The sequence below is a fragment of the Oryzias latipes genome, chromosome 18 (genome assembly GCF_053564925.1).
Source record: "Oryzias latipes strain Hd-rR chromosome 18, Olatipes_Hd-rR_3.1".
NCBI classification, from domain to species: Eukaryota; Metazoa; Chordata; class Actinopteri; order Beloniformes; family Adrianichthyidae; genus Oryzias; species Oryzias latipes.
This window is the reverse complement of record NC_136254.1, coordinates 22,754,016-22,776,282: the sequence shown is the minus strand read 5'-3', so window position 1 is coordinate 22,776,282 and position 22,267 is coordinate 22,754,016. Positions and strand designations below refer to the sequence as shown.

The 22,267-nt window shown below is 41.0% G+C and overlaps 4 protein-coding genes across 9 annotated transcripts; 1 reads left to right on the top strand and 3 right to left on the bottom strand.

The window, feature by feature from the left end:
• Positions 1–2,734, bottom strand: zgc:101765 (glyoxal reductase). Of its 2 annotated transcripts, none has more exons than XM_004079690.5 (6): positions 2,599–2,734; positions 1,987–2,283; positions 1,751–1,896; positions 1,536–1,675; positions 350–508; positions 1–278 (listed from the first exon to the last, which is right to left on the bottom strand). In XM_004079690.5, exons 2-6 carry the CDS (start codon positions 2,229–2,231, stop codon positions 99–101), a joined length of 870 nt encoding a protein of 289 aa, XP_004079738.1. In that variant the 5' UTR covers positions 2,232–2,283; positions 2,599–2,734; the 3' UTR covers positions 1–98. The 2 variants fall into 2 exon arrangements, with proteins under 2 accessions (XP_004079738.1, XP_020567286.1); XM_020711627.3 differs by lacking the exon at positions 2,599–2,734 and adding an exon at positions 2,495–2,571.
• Positions 2,662–13,626, top strand: majin (membrane anchored junction protein). 3 transcript variants are annotated; one of them, XM_020711628.3, is made up of 11 exons: positions 2,664–2,758; positions 2,844–2,889; positions 3,038–3,145; positions 3,441–3,486; positions 3,566–3,641; positions 3,769–3,867; positions 4,059–4,075; positions 4,269–4,357; positions 11,185–11,245; positions 12,981–13,054; positions 13,379–13,626. In XM_020711628.3, the coding sequence occupies exons 1-11, from the start codon at positions 2,755–2,757 to the stop codon at positions 13,443–13,445; spliced, it is 687 nt and encodes a 228-aa protein (XP_020567287.1). In that variant the 5' UTR covers positions 2,664–2,754; the 3' UTR covers positions 13,446–13,626. The 3 variants fall into 3 exon arrangements, with proteins under 3 accessions (XP_020567288.1, XP_020567287.1, XP_011485706.2); XM_011487404.4 differs by having other exon boundaries at positions 2,665–2,758; positions 12,975–13,054; XM_020711629.3 differs by lacking the exon at positions 12,981–13,054 and having other exon boundaries at positions 2,662–2,758.
• Positions 13,627–13,852: 226 nt separating this feature from the next.
• On the bottom strand, positions 13,853–17,001 carry gpha2 (glycoprotein hormone subunit alpha 2). The gene is made up of 4 exons (XM_023948935.2): positions 16,837–17,001; positions 15,410–15,530; positions 14,175–14,359; positions 13,853–14,095 (listed from the first exon to the last, which is right to left on the bottom strand). Exons 1-4 carry the CDS (start codon positions 16,933–16,935, stop codon positions 13,991–13,993), a joined length of 510 nt encoding a protein of 169 aa, XP_023804703.2. The 5' UTR covers positions 16,936–17,001; the 3' UTR covers positions 13,853–13,990.
• A 3,163-nt stretch (positions 17,002–20,164) lies between these two features.
• On the bottom strand, positions 20,165–21,727 carry LOC101171780 (glycoprotein hormone beta-5-like). 3 transcript variants are annotated; one of them, XM_078936067.1, is made up of 4 exons: positions 21,640–21,727; positions 21,444–21,551; positions 20,808–21,015; positions 20,165–20,411 (listed from the first exon to the last, which is right to left on the bottom strand). In XM_078936067.1, exons 2-4 carry the CDS (start codon positions 21,461–21,463, stop codon positions 20,223–20,225), a joined length of 417 nt encoding a protein of 138 aa, XP_078792193.1. In that variant the 5' UTR covers positions 21,464–21,551; positions 21,640–21,727; the 3' UTR covers positions 20,165–20,222. The 3 variants fall into 3 exon arrangements, with proteins under 3 accessions (XP_078792193.1, XP_078792192.1, XP_078792194.1); XM_078936066.1 differs by lacking the exon at positions 21,640–21,727 and having other exon boundaries at positions 21,444–21,601; XM_078936068.1 differs by lacking the exon at positions 21,640–21,727 and having other exon boundaries at positions 20,808–21,012; positions 21,444–21,601.
• Between the last annotated feature and the right edge of the window lie 540 nt (positions 21,728–22,267).

The following is a 22,267-nucleotide window of genomic DNA, read 5'->3' as shown; positions in this document are numbered from 1 at the left end:
TTCTTATGAGTTTTTTTTTTTACATTTATTAAAAAATGTTGATGAAAAACAACTTTCCCTTTAAAAGTTTACGGTAACAAAGTCCACAAATAAACGTGTCAGGCCACTTCTGAGGGATCCCAGCAGTACTTGTGTCCACAGTCCAAAGACGACAGCCTCTCCATGTCCGCTTTACTCAACTCAAAGTCAAAAATCCTGCAATTCTCCTCGATTCGTTCAGGATTGGAGGATTTTGGGAGCACCGGGACTCCCTGCTGAACAGCCCAGCGTAGGAGAACCTGCAGGAGAGGCGTACAAACGTTACCGTGCCTGAATAAATGTGCGGTGAATGGGTAGAGACGGGCCATACCTGTGCAGGCGTACGCTTGCAGCTCTCCGCCACTTCGATGACCAGCGGGTCGGCCAGCAGCTCTCCTTTCCCCAGCGAGGAGTACGACTGGAAACACACTCGGGACTCCTCACACACACTCCTCAGCCCGGCCTGGCACAGCCGTGGATGAAACTCCACCTGGAAGGGACAAACAGACGCTTCTCACATCACATGGTCTCCTGTGACTACAGCACCGTTTAGAGTGACTGCAGCATTAGTTACAAACCATGAGAGAATTTTAAATCCATGTGCGTTTTTTTTTGCATCCCAGCTTCTTTATTTGTTCGCACTTTTTTTTTTTTGGGATGGTCAGCACAATGATGTCCTAAAGACTCACTCTGATCATCTTTTGATCTATTCTAAAAGCGTTCCCAGTGGTCTTTCAATTACGATGACAGTTTTTAGTCAAAAACCTGTCGTTTTCTGGGACCTAGTTTCTGCAAAGCAGCAGTCGTTTTTTCAGAAATTCACCTCCACGTTGTGGGCGGGACCGTTGGGGTGGAGCAACCCCACCCCCCATTCCCCTTACCCATCGCTCTGGCCCACTCATCGTATTTTCGATGTGACAAATAGGATCTTTTTCAAACTGGATTTTTTTTTTGAATAAATAAAATGCTCAAAAATGCTAATTTAATCGTAATTTTCTTTACACATATATGTCCTCCATCTTTGGGAAAGTGCCACAAGAAAATGTTAAAAACACTATTTTCATTGGAAGGTCTCTTAAATTGTATTGAGATTCTTCAAACATTGCAAGTTTGAAGAAAAGCTATGATTTTTTGGTTTTGATTGATTGACAAGGTTACTGGTTACTGTTGCTGGTTGAGCCTGAGATGCATCTTACTGTTTAAACTTACCAGGGAAAATTGGGGAACAAATCAAATTTGTTTTAAATCTAGAAAAAAGCTTTTTAGTCCTGTTTATAACCTCAATGGTTTACCAAAATAAGAGCAGCACATTTGACAAATTACTCTCACACTTCTAGTCAGCTTTGTTCAAACATCTATTGGATGTATCTGCTCTTACTTTTTCTTCCTTGTGAAACCGATCATGTGTTGTTGATCACCTGAGGTTTTTATCTCATCTTAAACACCCAAAAAGTTTGGTATGCTTTATGATTTGAACCCTAGTGAGCATCATTAGTGTTTTGTGGTCTGCTGCCCACCTGAAGAACTGCAGGTGGGATCCTGCAGCTGCTCATCAGTTCCCTCATGTGTGCTGGTGTGTAGTTGGACACCCCTATGGCCTTCAGCTTCCCTTGGCCATGCAGCTCCTCCAATGTGGCCCAACTCTGAGCTCGGTTGCCTACCATCAAACATTCATCTCAGTCTTCTTATCTTAAAAGATTGTGTTGATTCTTTAAGGGAGAAGAACTGAAACCTGGATTTCGCTGATCAGACACAGGCAGACCCTGAGTTCCAGGCCAGTGAATCAAGTACAAGTCAATATAATCTAAATCCAGCTGTGACAGACTGTGGAGGGCCCCCTCCATGGCTTTCCCGCCCTGATCCTTAGGGCCCAGCTTACTGTGATGGGATGCATGAAAAAAAAAAACTTAAATATAAGGCACAACAAAGGATCTTCATGACACTAAGTGATTCAAATAGAATACTAACCTGGTTATAAAAACATCCTTCCTGGTTAGACCATATTTGGGCAGCAGCTGCTTCAGAGCTCTGCCTAAATGTGCCTCATTCCGATAAACAGCTGCGCTGTCAAAAGCTCTGTATCCAGCAGCCAGAGCAGCATCCACGGCAGAGTGCACCTCTTCAGGACCACTGAGCTTGTAGGTCCCCAACCCGAGGAGGGGCATCTGAAGCCCGTTGTTCAGGGCAACAGATGGGGGGAGAGAGGCAGACATCTGATCCGAAACTGATGGGATTTTCTTCAATGGAAGTGTCCACTCTAGAGAACTGTCAAAAAAGAAAAAGTGATGTCATCAAATATGTTGTAATTCTAACAATGTTCATTCTATCTTTAAAAATTGTAATTTCTAAGCCAAATGAGGAAGAATAAATAACAGCGCAAAGATGAATAAAACCGTTACAGGTTTGCATAAATATAGTGTTAGCCTAAAACTTTTTTATTAATCTGTAAATAAACCATTGCATATATTCCCACAACCTTCTGCTAAAACTGTATAAAGAAGGACGACCTTCGTGAGTTACAAATGTACAAATATCAGGAGCGGCCAAGAGAAAACCATTTTTTTAAGAAAACCATGTTACCTTCACGTTTAGCCAAATGCTAGCTTGTTTGAACGTGTGTCAGCTGGTGGTCACGTGATACAATTCTTGGGCGTTTTTTCCCCCCGTCACCATAGGGATATCTGCTCCGACGCCGGTGATTGGAAGACGATTCAGCCAATAAAAATAACTTGATAGATGGGTAGGCGGGACTTTAGACACGTCCAATGAATCACAAGCATTGAGGAGTTTGATTGACAGCCGAAAAATTAACCGTTGTCTTGCAGGAACAGAGACCTTCTGGGGTGGTTGCGTTGTTCTTCGGACATTACGGTAAATACAAAACTAGGGAACATTTGTTTAAATGACAGTAAATGCTTAAGTTATAACAGCAATTTCAATGAATGCACATTTTGAGGCGTTTTTGGTCGACGTTTTTATGTCTAAATTAATTTAAGACGGAGCTTTTCGCCCCCTACAGGTCAGCCATGTCACTGCAGGCTTTCAGCTTCCCTTTACCAGAAACTCGTTATTTCAGGGCTGGTGGTTTGATCTACCAGTTCAAGATAAGAGGAGGCAGCAGCTTCAGGCAAGACAGAACTTTCTAGAACCTTCAATTAGAACTTGATCTACTCTATCTTCATGGAGTGGGTCAATTAATAACGAAAATCTCACTTATGGGAGGTTTTTATGGCCACAAAATATCTAATTTAAAATCTATCTATCTATCTATCTATCTATCTATCTATCTATCTATCTATCTATCTATCTATCTATCTATCTATCTATCTATCTATCTATCTATCTATCTATCTATCTATCTATCTATCTATCTATCTATCTATCTATCTATCTATCTATCTATCTATCTCTGCTTTCCTCAGAGATGAGAAATTTACAGGAGAATACTCCAAAAATCAGGAATTGGAGGTAATTTTCTATGTTTTTCCTGCATCTTTATTTAAGGTTAATGTACTTTAAAGCTGTGTTCATTTCTCTCTTCCTTAAGGAAATGATCAGGACCGTTCTTGGGAACCTGGAGCGTCTCCGGCCCTTTTCCTCTGCCCACTACACGGCTTTTCCTTGTATCCTCAAAATCCTCTCCAGTCAGCACATATATGTGCGTCGTTGCATGTTTATAGCGGGCTTCCCGTCACAGTGAGCATGTTGGAGTCATGTTAGGAAGGGCATTCTGTTAACTGTAACCTGCAGACAGGAAGCGGCGGGCGAGAAAGTGCAAACATGCAGGGAAAAGGTTGAGATTCTACCCTTTTACCCTCCTGCTGTACTTGGAGAAAAACCTGCACTGTGGTGAGGATAGACTCAACACCCACTCAAATAAGACCGGCAATAAGACGACTAAACGTCAAATGTTTTTAGTTGTAACTTTAAGTCAAATAAAAGGTTTTTCGCCCATGGTGACAAGTGTGTCAAATTAGGTAAAAGTCTTTTGAAGTTTTTTTGGATGTGATGAAATCTCCCATTTATTTATCTCGTTTCAGGAGAGCCCATAGAACAGGTAAAACAGAGACAATAAATGAATCTCATCTTTTTATTTCAGACTCTTTTAGTCTTTTATGTGATAGAGACAGAGCTAAAGCTGTAGATTTCTGTCCGCTCGTTTTCTCAGTTTGTGTGCAACACAGCACAACAATGAAATCAATGTTTCACGCATAAGCTTGGTAATTGCAGTTTCTTCCCCCTAATTTTAGGACAAAGCTGTGATCAGAGATCCATCAAAGCGCAGGTGGAGAAACTCACCACTAGAGGGCGCCACAGCAAAGGATTTCTTCAAAGACAGGTGAGTTTGGATCAAGGTGCCTCAACCTGAGGCTCTTGTGCCACGTGCGCTTCTCTCATCCCTTCATTCTGGCTCTTTTGCTTCCAACAATTCAACAAAATAATGTTTTTAGTAAATAAAGTATTGTCATTTATGTTTAGATTTTTTAATACATCAGATAACTGAGCAAAACAATGGTGAAAGATTTAATCTACAGTCAGAGGGGTTTATTATTAGAGCAATCTTAAAGCACATATAGATTTTTTCTACACCAATGTTTTCGTGTTTTTTATGTGATAGTAAAATGAGAAAAAGAATGAAGGTGCACCAAAGGCCAACATTCATAGAATTCTATAGTTTTAATTCAAGTAAATTTGCAACGGCAAGAACTTATTTGACACAGGGTGTGTTTTATTTTGAAAGGAACGTGGATGCACTGCTGTCAAAAGTTAAAAAAAGTTTTAAAAAATAGTATCAGTAATATAGTAATATAACACTTTTCAAATTGAAATGTTTGTAATTTCTTAAAGCTATATTTGGCCTTAAAACTTAAATATAATGTATTTTTTTAAGCAGTGGGACCATGTGCCCCCCCCCGGGTTTTTGTCGAATGGCTCTTATAGCATAAAAGTTTTAGAGGTGATCAATGTGTTTGTTTAAAACTTTCTCTAGAAATGAAGCATTTCCATTCGATCCTTTTTAACCCTTGTGCTATATCCTAGGCACTTTACCATTGGGAGTTGGGTCATCTAGACCAGTGTTTTTCAACCTTTTCTGAGCCACGGCACACTTTAACCTTAAAAAAATCCCGCGGCACACCAGCATCCAAAAATTTTAAAAAAAGGAGAAACTTGTAGTCTGTATTGATCTACAGCCCCTCCACAGTCTCACATGCATTTTTGAGATAATTGTTGCAGAAAAAGCTGGAAACTGCAGCTGTTTTTTTCTAAAAGATGCAATAAAAGTTAAGTTAGAAGATTTAAAAACAGTTTGAAGTGTGTTCGTTGGTTTCAAGACGTTTAACAACAGATCCCCTTGTGCGCTATCAATCTCACAACCCAATGCATCATGGGAGATGTAGTGCATAAAACGGCCGGCGGAGATCGCTTGTCGGTGCTTTATTGTTTTGTTCACTTGTTCCACGGTCTGGTACCGGACTCTGTGGAAAGCTACACCGCTAAAGACGAGCTTTAGCTGGTATTTCTGTTAGAACTGAGCGACTTTACGAGCTAAATCGGGACAAGGAAGTGAAGACTTTAACCACTTCTGATTGGTCAGACTGATGACATGTGATTAAGCTCCCCAAGAATGATTGGTGGAGACAGTTAAAGCGACGGGACTTTTCCAAAATACAGCCGGAGCTGCAGCTGAATCGTGGTAACGTCATTCTTATCAAAATGTCTTTAATAAAATAAAATAAATGCAAAGAAAAAGTAATTTACGATCTTTTATATTCCTAACTCCTCAGTGTTTTATCAGGGCCTGTTTGGATGAACAGAGAGCTGAAATCCTGGAGATGGGAAATGTTGTTAAATCAGTTAATGAGGGCAATTTCCCACGGCACACTTGGCCATCTCCCACGGCACACTAGTGTGCCGCGGCACACTGGTTGAAAAACACTGATCTAGACCCACTAGACAGTGCGCTGAACCTTTCTTCTTCAATGATTTGTGATCTTCACTGGTGTCCATGGATTACATGAAATCTTTCCACCTTTATCCACCTTTGTCATGGTAGGGAGAACACGTCAATGTAAGGATCGGGTCATCAGGACCCCATAGGATAGCACAAGGGTTAAATAAAGCAGATTGGAGGTCATCTGAACTTAGTTTAATAACGTTGAAGACGTTTCGTTCCTCTGAGAACACGACCATTTGAAGCAGTTGAAAATGAAGGTCCCTTCAAAGTAAAGCGACAAGATTTACCTATTAAAACAATTGACCTTTTGTTTTCTTCTGCTAAGTCATATTCTATGCATCCTCGTATCTGAGAGCTCAGTCGCTTAGACTTTCTCTGGGACAGTTTTTGTCTTTGTTTTCCTTCACCGAGGCCGATTCACACGCTCTGCTGGCGAGAGGCAAATGGGCGCCGCCTCAATCACCCTGACAGTCAGATCACTGGGGCGAAAATGATGATTTCAAACAGGCTCTCAGTCAGACACAAGTCTTGCACCGTGACTGTTTTTCTTTGAACATGGACAGGATTGTATCCTTTGTGTTTTTTTGTTGTTTTTTTTGATGAGATGCACAAACTGTGTCAACGTCCGAGAACCACAGTCATTGTTTCATCTCGACATGCGCCTTTTGAAGATGGTGCACATGGAAACGCAGTCGTGTAACCCTTGTGCTATCCTGGGCACTTTACCATTGGGAGTGGGGTCATCTAGACCCACTGGACAGTGCGCTGAACCTTTTGTCTTCAATGATTTGTGATCTTCACTGGTGTCCATGGATTACATGAAATCTTTCCACCTTTATCCACCTTTGTCATGGTGGGGAGAACATGTCAATGCAAGGGTGGGGTCATCTAAGATAGCACAAGGGTTACATGAACATTTTGGCTGAATAAGTCCTGACTACATAAACTGTGGGTCTGTGTTCTCTTCACAAAGGCTGCTTCATCCTCTGACATGACGCCCCGCAGCGACACGCCGTTTGTTTTTCTGTTAAACCTGCTGGAATAAATGCAAACTGAAAAGGAAGCTTCACCATTCTCCAAAAAATCTCCAAAAACAATAATAGATTTTTTATTCTGTCAGTCCTATTCCTCATTGAACTAAAGTCTGCTCTTATCTTCTTTATTACAGTGCAGTTTACTGCACTGAACCAGGGGCTTTCAGCTATTAAAGCTATTAAAAGCAATTAAAGATCTAAAAAAATGCCTTTTCTTGTTCTAAATTACTCAGTAATCCATACTTCTGGAATTATAAATACTTTTTTTTAGGATTTCAGGAGAAGTCAACTCTTACGTTTTTAGTTTTCATTTTAAGTCATTCATTCGTTTTTGATTCTGTTTATCCCTTTTGGGGTCACGGGGCTGCTGGAGCCTATCCCTGCCACTTGTGAGTGAAGGCAGGGGACGTCCTGGACAGGTAACCTGTCTGTCACAGGGCTGCAATCACACACCCATGTACACTCACATCCACACCTAGGGACAATTAAGAGAGACCAATTAACCTATGAAGCATGTTTTTGGATGGTGGGGGGAAGCCGGAGTCCCTGGAGAAAACCCACGGATGCACAGGGAGAAAATGCAAACTCCATACAGAAAGGTCCCTCCACTGATGTTCTGGTTCAGGTCCCCCAGCCGGGACTTGAACCAGTGGCCTTCTTGCTGTGACGCAAGAGCGCTAACCACTGTTCCACCGTGCAGCCCTCATTTCATTTTAAGTCAAGGTTCAAATCTTGGTTGACGACTAGAAGTTAAGTTCAAAGTCTTTGTTGACAATTCAATGGTGAGTCCAGTTATTTTTGACGACTAAAAGTCAAATCTTACATTTTTAGCAGTTATTTCAAGTCAAGTCCCAAGTCTTAGCTGACGACTAGAAGTTAAGTCCCAAGTCTTTGTTGACAAATTCAAGTCAAGCCCCAATTCTTTGTTGACGACTAGAAGTTAAGTCTCGAGTCTTTGTTGACGACTAGGAGTTAAGTCCCAAGTCTTTGTTGACAAATCCAAGTCAAGCCCCAAGTGTTTGTTGACGACTAGGAGTTAAGTCCCAAGTCTTTGTTGACAATTCAAAGGTGAGTCCAAAGTTATTTTTGACGACTAAAAGTCAAATCTTACATTTTTAGCAGTTATTTTAAGTCAAGTCCCAAGTCTTAGCTGACGACTAGAAGTTAAGTCCCATGTCTTTGTTGACAAATCCAAGTCAAGCCCCAAGTGTTTGTTGACGACTAGAAGTTAAGTCCCAAGTTTTTTTTGACAAATCCAAGTCAAGCCCCAAGTCTTTGTTGACGAGTAGAAGTTAAGTCCCAAGTCTTTGCTGACAAATCCAAGTCAAGCCCCAAGTCTTTGTTGTCGACTAGAAGTTAAGTCTCAAGTCTTTGTTGACAAATCCAAGTCAAGCCCCAAGTGTTTGTTGACGACTAGAAGTTAAGTTCAAAGTCTTTGTTGACAAATCCAAGTCAAGCCCCAAGTCTTTGTTGTCGACTAGAAGTTAAGTCTCAAGTCTTTGTTGACAAATCCAAGTCAAGCCCCAAGTGTTTGTTGACGACTAGAAGTTAAGTTCAAAGTCTTTCTTGACAATTCAAAGGTGAGTCCAAAGTTATTTTTGACGACTAAAAGTCAAATCTTACATTTTTAGCAGTTATTTCAAGTCAAGTCCCAAGTCTTAGCTGACGACTAGAAGTTAAGTCCCAAGTCTTTGTTGACAAATCCAAGTCAAGCCCCAAGTGTTTGTTGACGACTAGAAGTTAAGTCCCAAGTTTTTGTTGACAAATCCAAGTCAAGCCCCAATTCTTTGTTGACGACTAGAAGTTAAGTCTCAAGTCTTTGTTGACGACTAGGAGTTAAGTCCCAAGTCTTTGTTGACAAATCCAAGTCAAGCCCCAAGTGTTTGTTGACGACTAGGAGTTAAGTCCCAAGTCTTTGTTGACAATTCAAAGGTGAGTCCAAAGTTATTTTTGACGACTAAAAGTCAAATCTTACATTTTTAGCAGTTATTTTAAGTCAAGTCCCAAGTCTTAGCTGACGACTAGAAGTTAAGTCCCATGTCTTTGTTGACAAATCCAAGTCAAGCCCCAAGTGTTTGTTGACGACTAGAAGTTAAGTCCCAAGTCTTTGTTGACAAATCCAAGTCAAGCCCCAAGTCTTTGTTGACGAGTAGAAGTTAAGTCCCAAGTCTTTGCTGACAAATCCAAGTCAAGCCCCAAGTCTTTGTTGTCGACTAGAAGTTAAGTCTCAAGTCTTTGTTGACAAATCCAAGTCAAGCCCCAAGTCTTTGTTGACGAGTAGAAGTTAAGTCCCAAGTTTTTGCTGACAAATCCAAGTCAAGCCCCAAGTCTTTGTTGTCGACTAGAAGTTAAGTCTCAAGTCTTTGTTGACAAATCCAAGTCAAGCCCCAAGTGTTTGTTGACGACTAGAAGTTAAGTTCAAAGTCTTTGTTGACAATTCAAAGGTGAGTCCAAAGTTATTTTTGACGACTAAAAGTGAAATCTTACATTTTTAGCAGTTATTTCAAGTCAAGTCCCAAGTCTTAGCTGACGACTAGAAGTTAAGTCCCAAGTCTTTGTTGACAAATCCAAGTCAAGCCCCAAGTGTTTGTTGACGACTAGAAGTTAAGTCCCAAGTTTTTGTTGACAAATCCAAGTCAAGCCCCAATTCTTTGTTGACGACTAGAAGTTAAGTCTCAAGTCTTTGTTGACGACTAGAAGTTAAGTCCCAAGTCTTTGTTGACAAATCCAAGTCAAGCCCCAAGTGTTTGTTGATGACTAGGAGTTAAGTCCCAAGTCTTTGTTGACAATTCAAAGGTGAGTCCAAAGTTATTTTTGACGACTAAAAGTCAAATCTTACATTTTTAGCAGTTATTTTAAGTCAAGTCCCAAGTCTTAGCTGACGACTAGAAGTTAAGTCCCATGTTTTTGTTGACAAATCCAAGTCAAGCCCCAAGTGTTTGTTGACGACTAGAAGTTAAGTCCCAAGTCTTTGTTGACAAATCCAAGTCAAGCCCCAAGTCTTTGTTGACGAGTAGAAGTTAAGTCCCAAGTCTTTGCTGACAAATCCAAGTCAAGCCCCAAGTCTTTGTTGTCGACTAGAAGTTAAGTCTCAAGTCTTTGTTGACAAATCCAAGTCAAGCCCCAAGTCTTTGTTGACGAGTAGAAGTTAAGTCCCAAGTTTTTGCTGACAAATCCAAGTCAAGCCCCAAGTCTTTGTTGTCGACTAGAAGTTAAGTCTCAAGTCTTTGTTGACAAATCCAAGTCAAGCCCCAAGTCTTTGTTGACAAATCCAAGTCAAGCCCCAAGTCTTTGTTGACGACTAGAAGTTAAGTCCCAAGTCTTTGCTGACAAATCCAAGTCAAGCCCCAAGTCTTTGTTGACGACTAGAAGTTAAGTCCCAAGTCTTTGCTGACAAATCCAAGTCAAGCCCCAAGTGTTTGTTGACGACTAGAAGTTAAGTCCCAAGTCTTAAGTTATTTTTGACGTCTAGAAGTCATATTTACGTTTTTGGCTGTTATTTTAAGTCAAGTCCCAAGTCTTAACTGACGACTTAAAGTCAAGTCTCACGTTTTTAGTTGTCATAAGTCAAGATTCAATTTTTTGCTGACAAATAGAAGTCAAGTCTCAAGTCTTTGTTGACGACTGGAAGTCAAGTTTAGTCTACAAGTCTGTATTTTGGAGTCAAGTCTCCAGTTTTTAGATGTAATATTTAGTCGAGTCTCATGTCTTTGTTGATGTTTCTACATTTCCGATCCCAAAAGATTGTAAAGAGAGCTTTTATTTTTAGACCTGACAGTGATTACCTGGAGCTAAAACTACAAAGAATGAACAAATGAAACATTTTCCCAATTCCCAAACCTCAAGTCCTTGAGTTAAGGTCAGAAGTTTCAAGTCTCAAGTCCAAGTTAATGTTTTGTGTTTTGGGGAAACAGCCCCAAAGGAGCCACAGTTGTAATAATGGGACTTCCAGAGGGTTTGATCTGAAATCTGTGTGACTGCTGGACTACCCTAGTCTGCAAGTCCCTTATGTCTCACCTTTGGACTTCTGTCTAACTTGCTTTTTCCTTTACAGAAGTTGGGAATCAACCCGTCGGGCTTGAATGTACAGTTTTCCAGCTTAAACTGGAGTTTCGCATAAACTGTGTTTCAACTGTTTGATTTGTTTCCAAGGTAAATATTGTTTCTGCGTTTTAGCGAGCTGGACTCCACCAATCAGCACGCAGAGCCAGAGGAAGCACCGCCAGCCTTTGATGAGGTGATGCTTTTAACCTTTTGTCACGTCGCTCAGTCAAAAGTTATTTAAAGTTAACCGATTCCAACAACTCATTTCCCCAATTTCCATCTCAGAGCGGCCTTTTATTTCCTGTGAACGCCGCACAAACAGACTCACTCGCAGCATCGCCGCCATTACTGCAGCCTCAGGCTAACATTAGCGCAGACAGCTAGGATAACAAGGGAGATTACGGTTAATAATAGCATCACGTTAGACATTCTCCAGGAGTTAAGGTGGGATTTTTGTGAGAAAGTGCGTGCCTTCTTTGGGATGCTCTTCACTTTGATTAGCAGCAAAGTCCTAAAATGATCCAGCCTTTCATCTCCTTCTATCCCATGTTCTCTCATTTGTCCACTTTGGCTTTTTTCCACTTGGTTCTGTTCTATTTTTACTCTGCATTTGTTTCAAGTGGAAAAAATGATCTAAACTTGTTATGCTTTCCTGTTTTTACCCAGAAAAAAAAGTTCCAGGGCTTCTTGCTGAAAATACTTACATATAATAATGTGATTTTTTTTTACCATTGATCAACAAAACCCGGGGGGAAAAACTAAACGTACCCAGGATTTTCTCTGAGAGTGGTCTGTTTCAATAACATGTTTGTGTTATTATTTGTGTTATGTCTGTCTCTACTCGCGTGGCAAACCTTTGGTTTCCTGCTCCTCATGAGCGACCTGCTCTAGTTGTCTGAGGTTTGTCTGATTTGCTGGTAAAAAAATCATCAAAATCCTAATTCAGACAGACGTGAACACACAATGTCACTTAACGGACGAGCAGCGTCTCCTGACCACGGCGCCTTCCGGTTGGTCAAAGGCGGTCAGATGTTTCATCAGCAGACTTCCACCTGGACAGAACTACTGGTAGAGTTTGGGACAGACCCAGGAGTGAAGCCCCACCAGTGACCAGAACCTAAGGACCTGATGGTTCTGACAGCTGCAGGCCCGTTGATCAGATGTGAGGGGTTCTAGGGTTTCCAGACAAACTGTTCACCACCGACTCCACTGCTGTGATTTGAATGTCAGACGACTGCAGCAGGTGACTCCACTGAACGTTAGGGGAGGGAACAAGACCATGTGACCATGAGGGCTACCATCGGATCACTGTGTACAGAAACGATGGTCGTCGGCGTTGCTGAGGAAGACGAGCTGAGTGACAGGCAGAGGTCAAGGTCATCCCAAGGTTCACTTTATGGAGGAGGAGCAACAGTCTGGACAGGCATCACCAGTCAACGCCAAACTCATTTGGTTATTGGAGATGAGCCAATCACTGCTGGTTCTGACCTCAGTCATAGAACCCATCGTCACCCCCCAACTCAACCAGAACCCCCCCCCACAGCTTTCTGTTCATGGATGAAAATGCTCCACCACATCAGGCCAGAACTGTTACAGCTCAGATGGTACGGGCAGCCATGACCTCTGACCTGAACCCCATAGAGCACGTCTGGGACCAGCTGAAGCAAAGACTGGATGGTTGTACCCCCACCCCCAAGTGACCTACGTGGCAGCAGTGCCCCAAACATCATTAGTAATGAGGAGCAGGAGACGCCGCCGTCACAGCAGTAAATGGTGGAAATTGACTATTGATATGGTCAATTCTTCATTAGACAAAATATGACTTTAGTTCTAACCTTGTTTTAAAGTCCCTCATCATACTGTGCATGAAACCTGTCGGCTGCAAAAGCTGCACGACTTTCATGCTGGTTTCTTCTGGTTAGTTTCAGCCTGAGAGGACCGAGGACACAGGGGGGGACAGGGAGCCGCCTGGCAGCCCAGGACTCCTCCGAAAACTGCTGAGGTCAGTCGTCGTTTTACCCACCGACCAATTCTAAAACGCAGCTTTAGAAAGGATGAAGCCACTCTCACTCGTAAAAATGATTGACTTCAAGCCCAGAGGAAAAGGCAAATGCTGATGTGTGAGAGAGACAGATTACAGAGTGTCGGGGAAGTCCAGCTTTCATAATCACACACGTTATGACATCCTCAACGAGACATACGCCAGATTTCCTGAAGCATGAATGACGAGAGCGGCGTGAAGCTGCTGTTGGCTCATATAACGACTTCCAGTGAGAGACACTTCTGCAGCAAAGTAACAGCTTTTCTTCTTTTTCTGGCTCTGCAGACGCATTTGTGGGTTCTTCTTCAGAACCGACGGAGGTCAAACGTGCAGCGGAAACCCCTCAATGTAATCTGGGAAAAGAATCCACAAGTGAACGGAGCAAAAACAACCTTTTATTGAAACACAAAAGACACTGTTCTTGTTTGTTTGTTTATTTAAATGGTGTCTCCAACAATCTTTCTGTTTCTTTTATTAACATATTTACATGTGAATTGAAGTTCAAATTCCTAAATATAAATACATCTAGTACATTCTTGGGTCTCCTGCGTGATGATTAATTCGGAAACATTTTGAGTTCTTAAAGTACTTCTACTGAAGTTCTATCTTCTTATCAGAATATAAAAAAAAATTCAAATTAGTGGTTAAAGGAACACCAGTGCTTGAAAAGTAAAAAAAATATGAAAGCTGCGAGCTGCGTCGTTGTTTGAGACCAGTGAGAGTTCAGGACACGACGAAAACAGTCCTGGACTGCTGTGAGCCGTTATAACCCAATCCAGACAAACTAAAGCCTTCCAGCCAGACATGTAAACAACTCATTTTGGGGTTTTCTTGTGTCTTCTTGCGTCTGAGTTTTTGGTTTGTTTCATCGAGTTCAAACCTCCTGAGAAAACGCTGTCAGTAACGGGATTTGCGGCACATGTCGCAGCGGCACGCCTTGGCTGTCAGGATCTCTATCTCATCATGGTGACGGCCTCGGGGACAGTCCAGCCGAACTTTGACCTGAGGAGGTGGAGACGAGCTGTAGAACACGATGTATAGGATTGTCCCCCTTCCCCTCCTGCCCCGTCCCATTCCTCACCTTGGCGTCTTTGCTGATGGTGCAGCATCGGGAAGCTGAGGTGATGTTGTGGGTGAAGTTGGAGGCCACCAGCACGGAGTACCTGGAAGGGAAGGCACTGGACTCGCAGTAACCCACGCAGGCGTGCAGCACATGGGAGCCCTTGCAGGTGCTGCGGCGGTCGCTGCGGATGGTCACGTTGAAGGCTAGAGGCCAGGAGACGTGCTTGTTTTGAATTTTGTGATTTTTTTTTCACGAAAGCTTTCATACGACATCCATAAAAGTATGAAGAACTGCGACTTCATTTGTTTGAAGCTAAAAAACAGATCAAAACATTTAACAAAACTGTTAGAAAGAAAATTTTGTTTTGGAAGCAAGCTTGACTGTAAATGAGAACTGGACTGAGCGAGTGTCACATCATTATCAGAAAATAACTTACTTCTGGGTCCAACCAAATAAGGTCAGGTTAGTCGGACCCCGCTATGTTGGAACCAGAAATCGTCAGTGAACAGTGATTGGTCCGAGTCGCTCTCATTCATCGTTTCTATGGCAACCAGACTCCTTGGAACTCCACACCCCTACCACTTTAGAGTGGGCAACACGAAATCTGTCAATCAATTTCATACGTGAGACCACATGCTTTTATCAAGGCATCTGATTGGTCAGTTTTTAATTTGAATAACTTGAACTACAGAAAACAAAATCTTGAAAAAAATTAGGATTAGCAAGAACTTGTTAAAAAAAAGGAAGCAGAGCAAAAACGGTTATTCTGACAAAAAGAATAACTATGAGTAACAGCTGTTTATTTCTCTATAGACATCTATGGGATTTGGGCTCCTCGGAAGTATTTCCTTTTTGGAACAAGGGGGGAGGGGTCACTCAGTCCAGTTTCCATATATAGTCAGGAGGTGGAGCTGCACATGGACTGTCACAGATTTAAGTCTCACTTCTAAACCCTAACATACACTAGAAAGGAATTACAGATCAGAAACTTCTTACAAACCTTTTATTTTGAAAAATTACATCACACAGAATTCAGTTAAAATAAAGGAGAAGCAGGTTTTTGGATCCCAAACTTTATTTTATATTTTTTTTAAATCTTTGACTAATCAGAAGAATTGTCATTAAATAATCCTAAAAGATTGGAGCGGTCACTTTGATTGGCAGGAAGAAGCACACCCCCGGTGGATGTTTTCATTTTGGACGGGTTTCTTCTGTCAGAGCAGAACGTCTGACAGAGAAGTAATCAAACTCACGGAACAGATGACATCCCGGGGCGAGGCCGTCGTAGCTCCAACCGGTTGGAGAAAAGAGCAGCAGCAGCGATATGAGGGGAAGAGCCAGCAGGCAGATGCTGGAGGACAAACTCTGCGACATCTGGATCAGAGAACAGGAAGTTCATGTTTTAATGGTCTTCCTTACAGTGTTTGAAGCATTTATGTAAAGAGTTATTTATTCAGGACAGTTCCATAGCAGAAAAACATTCAAATTGGTCAATTTTATGTAGTTTTTTTAAAAGAAATAAAAAAAACTACATCCAAATGATTATTTTAAGCAGTTAAAAAGGAAGGCCCTTTCAAAATAAAGCGAGAGAAAAGTTTTAATGAGCAATGTCACCCAAACAAAAGACATTTTGTTAAATTTCGTGAGTTAAAAAAATATTTTCACCTTTTTATTGAAGCCCCCCCATACACATACACATACACACAGTGCTATTCTGCGGTGGTTTCCCCTGCTGCAGGACTTCACCCGCTTGATGTGAATGAAAACAATCCTGTCTGAATCTTTTCCCTCTGCCTCATTTAGCAGCTACCTGCTGATGCACGCACACACACACCATACACCACACACACACACGGTTTTGAATCCACTCTTAATCCAACATGCATCATGTTTTCCTGACCTCTCCAGCGCTGCATCCAGCAGTGCCACAGCAAAAAGGCCCAAAGGGGGGGTTGGTGTCGTTAAGACTTCCACACCTGAACTCTTTAAAGGGAAACGGGTGGGAATAGGAAAGACCTCTCTTCGGGAGGATGTCCAGAGTTATGGAAACAGCGGAGGGGAATGTAGAAATAATGAAAGCTACAACCTTTGGGATTCAATTTTTCTCTGCTGGATGTCGTCAAAAATCATCTTCCTCGCACAACAGCTTCCAGATTAAACGGGATGCAAAAAAACTGGAAAGAATTGAAGTCGCAGCTTGAAAATATTGGCAAATATTCTAAATTTAAAGTCTAGAATCCACCAATATTGATTTTTTTTCTCAGCCTCATGAGCATTTCTCTTTTATTTAATACATTTAAGCTTAAAAAAGTTACGAAAGCTGCACTGTTTGACGACACAGTCTAGTTAGCATTTGATTTCCTTTCATAAAGAGATTATTTTTCCAGAAATATTAGATATAAATTTGTTTTATTCCTATTTCCACTCCAACATTTTAGGGGCATTAGAACACTTTTTAAATGAGACTTTTCTATTTTGATGTTTTCAATGATTTTGTTCCTAATTTTTTCACTAAACAGAAAAAAAAACCTGAAAAACAAAAGTGTAATTTTCATCCCATAAATCAGAAAACAGATCAAAGCTTTTTAAGGCAAAAATCCTTCTAAATAAGCATTTAACGAATCAATCTGTGGCTGATCTGCAGGATTACAATGATGTCAAAATAAAAGCAGCCTCTTACCTGGAGAGAGGAGACTTCAGGTGTGTGGTGGGACAGGTGTGTGTGTGTGTGTGTGCCGTGAGCGTGGTGCAGTGATACCAGACCCTCAGGTAGCGGCATTTATAGCTCCTGACACACCCACTGACTGAAGAGACCAGTGTGGGAATCCTATTCTTTCTGCATGTCCCACCTGTTCTGTGAAGGACACAAAGTTCTCACAAAGCCCCCCCCCCCTCTGTGTTCACACATGCTCCCCGGTTTGAAACCTTCTGGGGGGGGGGCTTCGCCGCTGTGACACACAGGAGGAAAACTTGATCGGTTTTCCACCAAAACAGAGCCCACCCTGCTCAGAGAATCAAGAAAGCTCTCTGACCAGAGATGATTCCAAAATCAGAGAAATGAGGAAAATCTAAGAGAAGAAACCACAAAACTGGAGCTCTCTGTGTTGGTTTGTCTCCACTACAGATGGAAGGAATTCTCTTAAATCCAGATTATGTCAAGGAAGCCAGATTGCCAGAAACTGAATTTACAGAGTTTTCAAAAATGATTTTCCTGTAGTTTTCACTCCCTCTGACAGATTTTGTTCTGTGATTCGCTACGTTCATTCTTTTGCTTCAGTGAAGCTTTTTTACAGCCAAAAACTGCCTTTACCCTGGAATTAGATCTGTGATGATAAAAATAAAAGCTGTCAGTTTTGCTGAAATGGACCAAACAAACCTGAGACTGCCTCCTCATTTCAACCATACGATGCATTAACATCCTGCTTGTGACACCTGTTGTGTCCATTTTTTGAGTCTGTCATGTTTATAGTTTTGGTCAAATCTTGAAAGACGGATAACTAAAGTCTGAGGCTCAAAAGGTTTTTTTTAATGAAACATTTTTTCTGTTGCAAACGTAAAGAATTCTTCCATAATCACTGAATATGCAAATATGATCATGAAAACGTGAAATTTATCAAAACAATTCAAACTTTAAGACTCACAAACTAACCAGTTAAATGTTGTATTTCCAGAATCCTTGAATGTTTTACATCTACATATTATGGGATGATCTTCAACAATGACGTTCTGGAAGAGAACATTTCCCTAAATTCACTTATAGTTTTTCCCCCTTAACAAAAAAGAAAACGCACAAGCAAAACACAATTACAACGATGGATATTCCCGCTCTGCTCATGCTGATGGAAAACCCAGTGAGTGACATCATCTCTCTCAGTGACACACACAGACGCACAACTGCAATTTGTGTTCCTTAGAATCTCAGGAAAGAAGGAGTGAGACAAAGTACGGAAGATGTGAGTCAGTTCAATCACAAAAGCCATCACACACAATGACAGACACACATACACAATCACACTCCATCATACACACAATCAAACTGGTACACATGCAGTTGAAAACAATCACACTCGTACAGATTTAATCACACAGACACTCGTACACATGCAGTCTCACACAATCACACTCGTACACATCCAATTATAAACAATCACACTTGAACGCATGCAACCACACACAAACACACTCAAACTGATTTGATCACACACACACACACACACTCGTACACAAGCAATCTCACAGAATCCTACTTGTACACATCCAATCATACACAATCACACTCGTAAACACACACAATCTCACGGGTACACACATGCAATCACACACCATCATACACAAAATCACACTTATACACTTGCAGTCACACACACAATCACACACATACAAATGCAATCGCACCCCATCATATACACACGCAATAACATATAATGCACACACACAACATCACCCATAATTACACTAAATACCCCATTCACACACACTACCACACAAAGGTGGGTGTGGTGCAGCAGTTCCAGCTCCTCGTCAGGGTTTATGTACATTTTCTGGATTTATTCACAGAACGTTCTTGGCTTTTCTTCCATGTTTCTGTGAGTCCTTCATGTTTTCTGACCGACTGTTCTTACTAAGGACAACTGATGACAGTGGCAAACTGGAGACTTATGCTGACATGTTAATTATTATGGGTGTAACCATTAATCAATGAATCCATTTATCCAACCAGATCGATCAGTCTGAGGCAAGTCATTAATCAAATCAACCTATACAATTAAAAAATCATTTCAAAATCAAATAAATCGATTATATCGATATTGGAAAATACCATATGGATTAAGACCAAGTAGGTTTATTTAACTATAACGTAAAAATGCATCAGAAGAGACACACACATATGTTAAAGCAGCAAAAACGGATCTGTCCATCATTCCAGTCCAATGTTGGGAAACACCTTGAATTTAGCAAAGTCATGTGACCATACAGTGTGGTAGAATATTCTAATACTTTATATTATTTTGATGTGGGAAAACAACAGGGTCCTGAACTCTATGAAGCTAAAATGTGAATGGATGTGCTACTAATTCTTGTTCACTTGTTTGTTTGTACACATACTTAATTTACACTTGTTTATGTTGCAAGAAAAACAAGAAATCTGGAAAACTTCACCTGCACTGTTCAGTACCAAGTATTGATCTGAGCCCCACTGGTTCAAGTTTTGGCTAAAGATGTCCTGGATCGATTTTATGTCAGTGAATCACATCATTCAAATATCAGATGTGAATCAAATAAACAACCACAAATCATGATATGATTGGCATCGTTAGTAAAATGAATGGTTACAATCCTGAAAAAAAAACATTGCACATAACTGGTACATTTTCTGTCCAGTATCTTTCCAATAGGGGCACTGAGCACATCCGTTTTCCTTTCCTCCAAACTCTTCTTTTATAATTGTCTCGGTAAGTTCTTTAAAAAGCCATAACCAATCCAGATTTATTGAATATCAAGGAGACTGTAGCTTGTTGGTGGATTTTGTTGAGTTTGATGAAAATCTGCATACTTTGTGAAACACACACACAAACACACACACACACAGCACTTTCACTAACAGCAGGAATTAAGTGGAGTTTCCACCTGGTGACGCAGCTCAAAGGGAGCATTTGTGAGGACACACACACACACCACACACACACACAGAAGACTGGAAATATGAAAAGGACAATTATCCACATAAAAGCCCGTGGAATGCTCTTTGAGGATGAAGAGCTCTAATTTTAGATGAAACCTGGAGCTTCAGCTTTGCCAGAGCAAATATAGCAGATAGTGATGCACTGAGAGCTGCAAAGGTCAAGATTTAAAGATAAGAAGTGTGAATGAGGACACGAGCAGAAATAAAACACTGTTTTTAAGAACCAAAGTAACCAATAAAAGGACTAAAAATAGAAATATTTGTGAGGCAAAACAAGATGACTGAACTCAAAGATGTATATAATCATGGCAAATGACTGACTGAATGCTTCAAATCCAATCTTTATTGATGACATGCTAGTGTTGTGCAGAAGGGCGGAGCCTTCAGAAGGTCTCGCACTCCGTGTCCAGCGTGGAGCAGCCGGAGCAGTGGCACTGCAGGGCGGCGGGGTAGTGGTACAGGGGGGAGACGTGGGGCAGGCAGCCGGGCAGCCGGGCGCTCAGGAGGCGAATGTGGCTGTAGGTGCACACGCGGTGGTGCCGGTGGATGAACGGGGGCTCCAGGATGGGCCTCTGTGGGCGGAGTTTAAAAAAGAACAACCAGGGCTCAATTATATCACACATAGAGGTTGCAAACACATGAAAGCCTGTCAGAAAAATGATAATTAGTTCACGAATGAAATGTTTTATAGTGGGAATATAACTTAGACAAACAAAAACGATCATGAATTTAAAAAATTTTTCAATTTAAAATAAAAGATTTTTGTTTTCAGATCAAAAGGGAGATTAAAGATTCAGTTTAAAATAAAGAAAACATTAAATATTCAAACAGCATAAAGAGAAATGTTTTAAGATATTAAACTTTTTGCAAAATGTTTACAACCCACATTGTTTATTACTGAGAAAACTGGATTATTTTCTTTATTTGTCAAATATCTTTTTTTTTTTACGTTAAAAAGGTTCTTGTACCTCCCAGGTGTGACAGCGCCCCCAGCAGGCCTCTGTGGTGATGCGCAGCTCCTTGCAGCCTGGTTTCTGAGCCACGAAGGTGAACTCGCGCACTGCGCAGCCTCTGAAAACACGCAGCGGCGCTGTCACGGAGACACACACCGCGGTTCCCGTGGCAACCAGGAGGAGGAGGAGCGTGGGGAGGGACGGAGGACGGAGCAGCATGCTGCTGAAGCCAGATATTTTTAAAGCAAAAATTCAATCTATCCTCAAAGAATAAATAATTGTTCAAATAATTTCTAAACAGTTCTATTCTCCACAGGATATTTCAAGTTAAATAAAAAATGATGGCAATATAGTTTGGGATTTCAAGCAGAAGACGGTCAAACTGCTCCCTCTGGCGTCTAAAACGGTAACTGCAGGCAACTAAACCAAACAGAAAAACAAAACATAAACGGAAATTCTCTAAATAAAAACGTGTTTTCTTTTTTCAGCTTTTTTTTTCTTAGTTTGTCATTTTTATAATTAGCATTAACTTTACTAGAGTAGAAAATGAATGTTTTTTAAATGGTTATTAAGAGCTTTTTTTAAAAATCTATTTTTAATTACAGCTGATAAGAAAGGTGCATATTTGTTCTTTCAAAATTAAAAACTCACCTTTTACAGGGATGAACCATCTTAGACGCTGCTCCCAGATGCTGTGGTTAATGGAACTAACCTGCCCTTGTTGTTGACTCCAGAAGGTTGTTAGAGCTGTAGGACACTCTGACATCATGGTAATTATAATAAAATACCATTGGAGACCCCAAGTCAGAAATAATGGGTAGTTCCTGCTTCTCTGTGTTTTCCTAACCTGATTCTGTGTCTCCCTCTGTGGGTGGGGGGCTGTGCTCGGTTGTTTTGGGATAACTTCAGTTTGCTTTAATGAGATGACCGGCAGCGCAGAGCCTCAGCACAAATAACATCCATGAATCACTTTGTTCAAATGTGAACAGTTACAATATCTGCAGGGTGCATCAGTGGATCCTGCAAGTCATTTTATTTAAGTTTTGACCAATTATTCAGTCATATTTTGAATTCCCGTTGCAGTACTGAATGTTTCCTATTATGTCTCAACTTTTTAGAAAAGAAAAGAAAAAAAGTCATTTTGGTTCCAGCTGGGAAATTGCTTGAGATGAACTTTCCCAAAGCAGAGAACAAGAATCTAAAGATGCAGTCAGACAGTTGTTCCTATTTTGTGCATTATAGATAATCTGATTAGCAATCTCAACCGTAATCCAGTGGAACTGTCTCAACCATTGACTGCATAAGAGAACTGTCGACAGTCTTGACCTAAAAATCAAGATGAGGGGGATTTGGACTCAAATAAAATGAATACAATGCTTCTTCGGACACATGTAAAATGGCAATAAAGTTTGAACCTTCATTTCAATTACTATTTTACTGCTGTTGTTAGGTGGAAACTAAAAATGTAAAGAAGA

What these genes read in the sequence shown, in the direction of transcription:
- LOC101171780 (XM_078936067.1), bottom strand. Translation starts at nt 21,463, where the DNA reads ATGGTTCATCCCTGTAAAAG. An exon ending in ATGGTTCATCCCTGTAAAAG is followed by an intron (nt 21,016 to 21,443) that starts GTGAGTTTTTAA and finishes ATCTGGCTTCAG; the next exon opens with CAGCATGCTGCTCCGTCCTC. An exon ending in GGCGCTGTCACACCTGGGAG is followed by an intron (nt 20,412 to 20,807) that starts GTACAAGAACCT and finishes CTCCGCCCACAG; the next exon opens with AGGCCCATCCTGGAGCCCCC.
- zgc:101765 (XM_004079690.5), bottom strand. Translation starts at nt 2,231, where the DNA reads ATGTCTGCCTCTCTCCCCCCATCTGTTGCCCTGAACAACGGGCTTCAG. An exon ending in AAGGATGTTTTTATAACCAG is followed by an intron (nt 1,897 to 1,986) that starts GTTAGTATTCTA and finishes ATCCCATCACAG; the next exon opens with TAAGCTGGGCCCTAAGGATC. An exon ending in GCAAGCGTACGCCTGCACAG is followed by an intron (nt 279 to 349) that starts GTATGGCCCGTC and finishes CCTCTCCTGCAG; the next exon opens with GTTCTCCTACGCTGGGCTGT.
- majin (XM_011487404.4), top strand. An exon ending in AGAGGAGGCAGCAGCTTCAG is followed by an intron (nt 3,146 to 3,440) that starts GCAAGACAGAAC and finishes TGCTTTCCTCAG; the next exon opens with AGATGAGAAATTTACAGGAG. An exon ending in CCAAAAATCAGGAATTGGAG is followed by an intron (nt 3,487 to 3,565) that starts GTAATTTTCTAT and finishes CTCTTCCTTAAG; the next exon opens with GAAATGATCAGGACCGTTCT.
- gpha2 (XM_023948935.2), bottom strand. Translation starts at nt 16,935, where the DNA reads ATGCCGCTACCTGAGGGTCTGGTATCACTGCACCACGCTCACGGCACA. An exon ending in CTGAAGTCTCCTCTCTCCAG is followed by an intron (nt 15,531 to 16,836) that starts GTAAGAGGCTGC and finishes TCTCTGATCCAG; the next exon opens with ATGTCGCAGAGTTTGTCCTC. An exon ending in CCCGGGATGTCATCTGTTCC is followed by an intron (nt 14,360 to 15,409) that starts GTGAGTTTGATT and finishes CCTGGCCTCTAG; the next exon opens with CCTTCAACGTGACCATCCGC.